The following is a 10,170-nucleotide window of genomic DNA, read 5'->3' as shown; positions in this document are numbered from 1 at the left end:
AGCTGTGAGCCTTCCAACCTTCTAAGTATTCCTTTATATGTGGTTCAGAGTTCTGGGACCAGCCCCTGAGCCTGCTTGGTCGGGTATTCTGTGTTGTTGTTGGCGGATCTCTCTGCTATACGTCCACCCGATCCGCCATCTTGTTTGTTCTCTTTTAGCTCATTTTTTAAAAACACTCAGGCATATATAATAATTTAAACCACCAAAGGACACATTCTGTAAGTCTGCCTCCTGGCCGCCAGCTCTCAGTCCCTCTCTTTCCATAACTCTAGAGTCCTCGGTCCCTCTCTCCATGTCCTCAATTCTGCCTCCATCTCTGGTGTTACTGCTTCTCTGGACTGCATTATTCTTGTGCTCTTCTCCCTTCATGGTCCTAAAGTCATCTGTTTCTGGACTGTAAGATTGACTACTCTCCCGTTTTTGTTACAGAACTCCTACTTAAGATGTCATATGTCATCCTTGCAGGTCGAAGTTACATAGTCAGTTGTTTTAGGAACTGGGACAATGTGTAGCCCATTGAACTGTTCTATTGGATAGCCTGTGTTTGCTGCTCTCTGATTATTATTAAAGTTCTGTCGATTCTAACTCTTAGCAACTCTGTATAGGGTTTCTGAGGAGTAACTGGTATATTTGAACCACTGGCTTTTTGTTTAGCAGTCTTACTTATCCTACAGTGCCGGACTCTCTGCTTTGTTTGTTTTTTTTTTGTTAATTGTTATTGAGTCGGTTCCAACTTATAGGGTTTCTGAGAAGCGACTGGTGGATTTGAAATGCCGACCTTGCAGCCCAGTGCATTACCCTGTAGCGCTACACTAGGACTCCTGCTTGTTGTTGTTAAGTGCCATTGAGTCAATTCTGACTCATAGCAACCCTGTACAGAGTTTCCAAGGAGGGACTGGTGACTTTGAACCACCGACCTTGCAGTTTATACTGGTGTTGCAGTCCAGCGCCATTAATCCACAGTGCTCATTACAGATACAGTCTGGTTGAGTGCAGAAAGAACATGTAATTGTGCTCCTTGCCTCTGCTTCTGTTTCCAGGCATACAGTCCCAGCTGTATGGTGGAAGAATGCCCAAGGAAAGGACCAGATGTGGTATGAGGATGCCTTGGCTTCTAACCACCCTATCATTCTGTACCTGCATGGAAACGCAGGCACCAGGTGAGGAATGGGAGACAGCAGGTGAGAATCTACATGGGTGCAACTTTCTGCACTGCAGAGCTCCTTTTTGGGGCTGGGGATGTTAGTTCAGTCAGCTAATACCACCAGGAGCAAACCTGCAGTTTCACAGAATTAGGTTATTGACCTATTGAATAAGGGAATGTGCATAATGGCATCTCAGAAACAAAGGAAAGAGCAGCATGATTCCAGGATTTGAGGGTGGGGGTATTTATATGAAATTTAATTGAAGCAGTGTTTCCAGTGACTCAGCATCAGGTCTAGTCCACAAGTGGACCCAGGTCCTGCTTTCTTGGAAACCACAATGCTAGATAGATGTAGGAAATTTCATCCAGAAACCCCATGTCTCAAGGTCTGTACTGAGGTTGGAATTGTGCTTGCTCTTAGGCTTAAGTGGATGTTTTCTTTTTGCCTATGTAATTTTCACCAGCAAGCACTTTGTGCTTTTAGGGAACAAGGTTTCCCAGTGAGTTAAGAAAGCAGTAGTCACTGGGAGCAGAGATTATAATGATTCACTTCATAGCTCCACATGTCCTTTGGGAAATGTGATCTCCAGTGAACTTTACAACTGGTCTGCCATCCCAGGTTGATGAATGCAGGGCAGATTTTCACTTTCTTATGGCGTAACTGGTTTTAGATAGCATTTACCTCTGTGATGGCTCCAGTGTACAGACAGGTGAAACCTGAGCCAGTACAGTCCTACAGGTACGGGGACGAAAAGACCAGACAGTGAAGAGCAAAGACAAAAGAGAGAGCAGTAGTTTTCTCAGAAGAAGGGTGGTTGTAGACAGAGGGAAGCCAATGAAGAGATCACAACTGAGCACTCATAATAAGTTAATCCTTTCAGACTCTTGTCTCCCATCATGTGGTCAGGGTGAACATTATGAATTATTTGTGTTGCATATGAAACTAACAATGTCAGTGCACCCTAATGAGTTGTTTGCACCCTAATGAGTTGTTTACAGAAGGCTTTGTCCAATTTTTTCTAAAGGTTTTTATTAGTGGTTTTAATGACACTTTCTTCAAACTGGCTTGAATTTGAACGATTACCCCTACTTTAAAGACATCACACCATGTGGGAACACTTGGTGGTCAGGACGAAGGGAGAATGGAAGTTGAGGGGTGGAGGTGTATATTCTGAGGAAAGCTTTGCTTGAAAAACAGCCTAGGTCACTGATGCTGTGTGCTTTATAGGTTATATATGAGAACAAGGAAGGAGTCATCATGGGGCATGGTTAGGGTAGGCCAGATTGGCAGGTGTCCGTAGGCAGAACAGTCAAGCGAGCCATGCCTGGGCCTTCCTGGAGGGGAGCAGTATGCGCTGCGGGTGTTTTGTGGTAGAGGAGGGCACCACAGAAAACCCAGGCACACCCTGGAGGGCAAGGGCAAAGCGCAGGGTATGGTACTGATAGGCAGACCAGTTGTACACTTCATAAATTCCTTTTGTATTTGGACCAGGTTTCTGTGGTTTCTCTTCTGCTTTTCAAAGAGCAAGTGGCTACAGCCACGCTGGTGATATCTTGCTATTGTTAAAAGTAATCAAAACTCACCAAAATTTGAACATAAAATATATCCCAAGCAGTTATTCGGTATGCATATAGAAAGACCATTTTGATTTCAGAAAAAGCAAATGGCTCAAAGAAGTTACGTACAATGCAGTGTGTAAAATGGAGGTATAATGTTAGGTACAATGTTAGGTACAAAGTTAGGTACAATGGAGCGTATACAGTGGAGGGAGAAATATAGAAGATTGTTCATTGACTAAGTATAACATGTTTGATTAAACCCTACCCTCTTTTTTCTGTTACCAAAAGATACAGATAACATGGTGATCTGTGACCGGTCTTGTCACCCAGCCATATCTTTTGAGATTCAAACCTGGCTTTGAATATGGAAGAGAGGACTTGCAACTTTGAGTGAGAAAAGGCTGCTGGCAGATTAGTGGGCCAGGGATGTCATTAAAAGGAATATATGATTTGTGAGTAAGAAAACTCCCAAATCAAAGCAAGATATCTGCTACCAAATTCTCTTTGACATTCTAAATGAGAAATTTTTACCGTTTATCGTGAATGATGCGGTTTTCTGCTCCCTTAAAAGTTTACAGCCTCAGAAACCCTCTCCATGGTTACTCTGAGTCAGAATAGACTGTATGACAGTGGGTTAATTGTGAATGAAGTTCAATGAAGCAGTGCCAGTCACATGGTACAAAAGACTAAACCTGCTACACTTTCAGGCTCAAAGGGATGTTGTGACTATCAGAGGTTCCCTGTTCCTTCCTCCAGAGACTGCAGGCTTCTTTTGTCCTGTGTGTCAGCCTTCCCCAGCACAGTGCCCTTGCCTGTGTCTTTGCCTCACTGGGCCTTTCGGGGCTATGAGAGGTGTCAGATGTGACAGGTCTGGAGTCTAGAAACCAGAATGTTTGACACTGACATGGAATCTTAAGGATGGCCAGGTTTTTCGTATAGCTCGTGTGGATCACAAGGTTTAGTGCTGTTGAGTTAGTACAGATGACAGGATGGTCCTACTTAAAATACATTCTAATAAGTGATGGACAGCTTAACAATATGGAAAAGCATGAGGAAAAGATCCATGTTTGTACCTATTCCAAAGAAAGGTGATCCACAGATTGTACCTTTCTGACTGACCCTTCTCTTCTGTTTCTAAGACCCACACTCTTTGGGATGCTGCCACCATTGTGCACACTCTGTACCCCTCTGTAGGTAGTATGGACATTTTTTTTTAAATCCCCAGGAATTCTTCCAGAGATAGTTGAAAACTTTTGCTGTGGTATTCCCTGGTTTGAACTCATTTCTTTGTTTTCTTTATTTCTGTATTACTTTGGTTTTCCTCTTTTATGTCTTCCTTGTCTCCCCTCAGAAGCCTCCCTCACCTGCTATACATACCTAAATTGGTTAAATGTTCCTTATAAAAAGCAAAACAACTCAACAAGTATAAAGAGAGTGAAAGATTCCTCAGCATGCCACCCATCTGCCAGTGATGCTTTCTTCTCCCAAAGTAACCCCTGTTCCTATTTTGATGTGTATCTACAATAAGAAGAAGGTCAACAACATGATAGGAAAATGGGAAGAGGTTATAGACAGTTCTTGTACAGAGAAATAATTTATTTGTGAGAAGGAATGTTCAACCTCTACAATAAGGCATACCCATTGAAACTGATCTTAGGGTTTCAGTGGGTATTCTTATACACTGCTGATAGGCTAGAACCTTTGTGAAGAACGGTTTGACCAAGATAATAGTTGTATATCCAGAAAGGTGCTATGGTGTACATGTGTGAGAGAGGACGCAAGTGCTAGTGGTCACTGCAGCAGCACTTAGATTAACAGTAGGTGGGAGGCAGGAACAAAAGCAAACTTGCAATAAGAACAAGCTAAAGAGTGTACTGGGGTTGGGCCGGCATTTTTTAAGTGAAAAGAACAGGCTGTAGAAGGTGCACATGGTATGGCCCATGTGTGTGGTTTCTTTGTGCCCAGATGGTCTCTATGTGCACAGGAAACTGAGGTTGGTTAGATTTAAGTGGCAGACTTGCTATGTATCTTTTTGTATCTATTGAATTCTGTGCTATATCATGAGTGAAGTATTAAAAAAATAAAGTTTAAGAGTTTACTTAAGAAATCTTCCCAAAGTGCTAAAACTGCCCCTTGTTTGGCATAGTATTGCCAGAGGCAAAGCTGGGCCTGCATCATCTTACATGAGGAGAGAATCATTTGTCTACATTGACACACCCTAGTATGAAATTTGGGAACCAAGTCACAGTGTGACTCTGGGCCTGACCATTTGAGAAGTTGTACTAATACCTATTTCCTTATTTTCTTCTCCCTTGACATTCCAGGGGAGGGGACCACCGTGTGGAGCTATACAAGGTAAGGTGTAAACGTAAGATGACACAGGCACAGGGTGACACAGTCTCCTTGTGCTGCTTACGGGCTATCATTTTAGGAGGCTTGAACAGAAGCAAGTTATCGTTTTGGAAGTTGGTCATGGACTTTTACGGAAATGCTGCAAGGTAGTATCCCAGTTAGTAGACTCTACCTTAAAATGCTTCCCACAGTGCTGTCTTAAAGGGTACTTTTCAAAAATTATGTGTGTTTATTTTGTAGATCCTATTCTAGATATTGACAAATTATCTAAAATGTGTTTAAAGTGCCTTTAAGTGTTATGTTATGCATAAGCATGAAGGATAAAGAAAGCTCTGTGGTCAAGGAGCTTTTCTACATTGCTATTGAGGGTCACAGATGAGCTGGCATAGACATTCCCCACATCGAATATGGCATGCTCTCAGACACTCCTGGCATACTCAGTGGGTATGCCAACAGGATTTCCCAGATGCAGGGTGGCACCTCAACAGCTTCTGGTTAGCTCTGCTCATCCTCAGGGGTGTTTCTATAGCAGAGTCAACCATGCTTGTCTCCTTCATACTTTTCTTAAATGGACAGCTGTATTTGCTAGCAGGGCAGGAAAGAACACAAGCAGATATGTGGGTATGTTGTAGGTGTAGACTGTTGGAGGGCTTTCCCCCCTGGAATTTAGTACATTATAGCATATTAGGGCTGGGGAGTGAATGCCTTCATGGTCCCAGAAAGTCTTATAAGAAGCTAGGTATAGACACCAGAGATGGAGGCAGAGATGGTGACGTGGAGAGATGGAACAGCTGGGGACTCTGGACTCAGGGAGGGATAGGGGCTGTGTGTTGGTGGCCAGAGGGCAGGCTTGCAATTTGGTTATTTAATGGTTATATATTCTTGAGTGCTTCGGTGTACATCCAAAAAAACCCTAGAGGGAATGAAAGCAAATGCTGTTGAATGATGATGTATGGAGGAGATTGCAATGAAACGAAATATGATAGGATGAATGTAAAGCTGATGTTTTCTCATGTATATGATTGCTCAATTCACAATAAAATCTTAAAAATGAAAGAAGATGCTAGGTACAGAGTGCTTCCATGTACCCAGCAATGGAGTAGATCCTCTGTGTGGGTTCTTTGATGGACAGTTCAGCCCTGCTTGTTGCTTCCTGACCACCAGGGAAGGACATGGGAGTGGGGTTTGTGTAGCCATGGCCATCATGCTCTCCAGGAATGCATTAGAATGATTGTAGCACCCACTACAAAGACTGAAACCAGAGCCTTTTAGGGAGAATGGTTTGGGCTGAGTCCAACAGAATAGATGTCTCTGTTCCTGATCAGATGACTTAAAAGAAACAGACCTGGCAGGCCAGTCATTGCAGTCTCTCCACCTTTTTACCCCACCCATCCATTAGAGGGAGTCCCGGGGTGGTGCCAGACTGCAAAGCCGTTTGAACTGCAAGGTCGGCGGTTCAAGCTCACCAGCTGCTCCTGGGAAACCCTATACAGGGTCGCTATGGGTCGGAACCGACTCGATGGCACTTCACAACAACAACATGGAGCCCTGGTAGCATAGTGGGTTATGCATTGGGCTGTTAACTACAGGGGTGGCGATTCAGATTCACTAGTCACTCCACAGGGGAAAGATGAGACTTTCTGCTGTAAAAATGTATGGCTTCAGAAACCCTCTACAGGGTCACTGTGAGTTGGAACCAACTCGACAACACATGACAACAGCAACATGAGAGTGTGCACTTCCTCTTATTCTCAACAATCCATAGTTGAGAGGACATTATTTATAGATTTTGTGACTTTGTGTGTGATATAAGGAACACACAGTGTGATGGAAAAAGAAACATGGACACAAAATGGCTGTGGGAGGTGGCCTTTTGTGCTTCCTAAGGAGGGGAGCATAATGCAGCAAGCACAGACTGGTGGTGCAGCTTGCATTTATATTTCTCAGCACCCTGGTGTAGGCATACGTAGTGGGTTCTTTTGGGTGACTCCTACCTCCCACATTCTGATTCTGTTAGTGAGGGATGGGAGTGGTGATCTAAGTTAAGGCAAAGCAAGAAAAAAGCTCCGTGAAAGCTTAAAATATGAGAAATGTTGTATTTCAGTAAAGAATCTGCACTCTGAAGTTCCTCCTCCTGCTGGATCTCGGCCCTTCTTGCTGGAGTGTTTAAAGTCCCCCCAGTCAGAAGATCACCATTAAGCTTCCTTCCCTGGGTGCAAGGCACCAAAACAAAAACTCTGGTGACTTTAGTCCATGACAAAGTTGCCTTCATCAGTGATGATCGTATTTGTTGCCAGAAATGTTTATTTTTCACTTCACAGGTGCTGAGTTCACTTGGTTACCATGTTGTCACCTTTGATTATAGAGGTAAGATTTCTTTTTGATGAGGCACTTGAGCACAGTGTCCTTCTCATTCATCCTTCGATTCATAGCTGACCCCTCTGATCAAACCTTGTGGCTAAGAGTAGAGGAGTTGCATATCTTACTGGGGGCCCTGTGATAGGGCCCCCAGCCAATGCCCTCTCTCAGCAGAATGGACAAGTAGGAAGTGCTGTTTTATTTTTCTGCTGGGTCCATGTTCCCTACAGCTTTAAGTTCTGAAAACAAGGAAATGGAAAGGGAACTGCTAAAAGAAAAAGTATTTCTTCTCCCATCTTTGGATCTATTATCAGGCTTGCCACATCGGTCATGTCAGTACAGATGAAGCAAGAATCAATTGTTTGACTTTTTCTAGGAATGTTTTACCTTAATGAGCATGAAAAAAATTACTATTGAACAACTGTTTTATAGGTGTAGTTCTCAATACAGTTCTTCGTTAGAGACAAAGCAATGCTTGGTTAGCTGAGTTATTTTGAGCTTGGGAGATGGCAGTGGTACCAATATGCCCAGACCAAATGGCTACAGAGGAGGGGTTGAAGTGAGCAGTTGTTGGCTGGGTGTGGGGACTGTGTCAATTCCTGCAGAGCCTGTAACAAATAGCTATAAATCCGATGGCTTAAAACAACATAAATTTATGACCTTGTAGTACTGGAAGTCAGAAGTCTGAAATGTTTTCACCGGGTTAAAATTGAGGTATCAGGTCAACAGGACTGCATTCCTTTTAGGTGTTCCAGTGATGTTTCCTTGTCTTTTTCAGCTTCTTGTGGCATCCACATGTGTTGACTTGAGGCCCCTTTCCATATTCAAAATGAGCAATGGCAGGTTGAGTCTTTCTCAGATTGCATGACTCTTACTTACTTGACTACTTCTTTCATTTATAGGACCCATGTGATTACAATGGGCCCACCTAGATAATCCAGAATGTTCTCAAGGTCAGTAGATTGGTAAACTTAATTCCATTTACACCTATAATCTCCCCTTCCATGTTGTTATATTTAGGTGCCGTCGAGTCTGTAACAACTCATAGCGAACTTAGACATAACAGAACAAAACACTGCATGATCCTGCTGCGCCAATCACAAACTTTGGTACGCTTGAGCCCATTATTGCTGCCACTATGCCAATCCATCGCATTGGAGGCCTCCCTCTTTTTTCACTGACACAGACTCTTCACTTTAACAAGCATGCTGTCTTTCTCTAGGGACTGACCCCTCCTGATAATATGTCTGAAGTATGACAGAGTCTAGCCATCCTGGCTTCCAAGGAGCATTCTGCTTGTACTTCTTCCAATACAGATTTGTTTGTTTTTCTGGCGGTCCATGGTATTTTTAACACCATGACTCAAATGCATTGATTCTTCTGTAGTCTTTATTATTCACTGTCCAGCTTTCACATACATACGAGGTTATTGAAAACACACCTTAGTCCTCAAACTGACATCTTTGTTCCTAAACACTTTAAAGAGGTTTTGTGCAGCAGATTTGCCTAATGCAATATGTCGTTTGATTTATTCACTGCTGCTTCCATGAGTGTTGATACTTGATCTGGACAAAAGTCTTTGACAACTTCAGTCTTTTCTTCATTTATCTTGATGTTGTTTATTGTTACAGTGGTGAGGATTTTTGTTTTCTTTATAATGAGGTACAACCCATACTGAAAGCTGTAGTCTTTGATCTTCATCGGTAAGTATTTTAAGTTGTCTTTGCTTTTAGTCGCTAGGCTGTATCACCTGCATAGCACAGGTTGTTAATGAGTCTTTCTCCAATCCTGATGCCGCATTCTTCATATAATACAGTTTCTCGGATTATTTGCTCAGCATACAGATTGAATAAGTATGGTGAAAGCATACAATCCTGGCTCACACTTTTCCTGATTTTAAACCATTCATTGTTCCCTTGTTCTGTTGGAACAGCTGCCTCTTGGTCTATGTACATGTTCCTCATGAGCACAATTAAGTGTTCCGGAATACTCATTCTGCCTAATGTTGTCCCTAGCTTCTCATGATCCACAGTAACGATAGCCGTTGTGTAGTCAATAGCACAGATAACCATCTTTCTTGTATTCTCTGCTTTTAGCCAAGATCCATGTGATATCAGCAACGATATCCCTGGTTCCACATCCTCTTCTGAATCTGGCTTAAATATGTGGTAGTTACCTTTCAATGTACTGCTACATCTGTTTTTGAATCATCTTTAGCAGAATTTTACTTGCATGTGATAATAATGGTGATTTCCACATTCTGTTTGGTCACCTCTCTTTGGAATGGGCACAAATATGGATCTCTTCCAATCAATTGGTTAGGTAGCTCGCTTCCAAATTTCTTGGCATAGATGAGTGAGTACTTCTAATGCTGCATCACAGTTTGCTAAAAGATTTCATTTTTCATTCTATCAATTCCTAGAGCCTTGTTCTTTGCCAATGCCTTCAGTGCACCTTGAACTTCTTTCTTCAGGATCATTGGCTCTTGATCATATGTTACCTCTTGAAATGGTTGAGCATTGACCATTTCTTTTTGGTATAGTGACTGTATGTATTCCTTTCATCTTCTTTTGATACTTTGTGCATCATTCAATATTTTGTCCATAGAATCCTTAAATATTTCAAGTTGAAGTTTGAATTTTCTCTTCGGTTCTTTCAGCTTGAGAAATGCTGAGCATGTTCTTCCCTTTTGGTTTTCTAACTCCAGGTCCTTGTACATTTCTTTATAATACTTGACTTTATCTTCTTGAGTTGCC

General features: G+C 42.4%; 1 protein-coding gene across 1 annotated transcript in view; it reads left to right on the top strand.

Annotated features, from left to right (window-relative positions):
* Positions 1-10,170, top strand: part of ABHD12 (abhydrolase domain containing 12) — a 94,646-nt gene that overhangs the window by 62,586 nt on the left and 21,890 nt on the right. The window contains exons 4-6 of the mRNA XM_006860672.1: positions 1,041-1,160; positions 5,029-5,059; positions 7,378-7,423. Coding sequence (XP_006860734.1) covers positions 1,041-1,160; positions 5,029-5,059; positions 7,378-7,423 — 197 coding nt within the window. The remainder of the gene's footprint in view (positions 1-1,040; positions 1,161-5,028; positions 5,060-7,377; positions 7,424-10,170) is intronic.

The sequence above is a fragment of the Chrysochloris asiatica genome, unplaced genomic scaffold (genome assembly GCF_000296735.1).
Source record: "Chrysochloris asiatica unplaced genomic scaffold, ChrAsi1.0 scaffold00039, whole genome shotgun sequence".
NCBI classification, from domain to species: domain Eukaryota; kingdom Metazoa; phylum Chordata; class Mammalia; order Afrosoricida; family Chrysochloridae; genus Chrysochloris; species Chrysochloris asiatica.
This window is presented reverse-complemented; position numbering and strand designations above follow the sequence as displayed.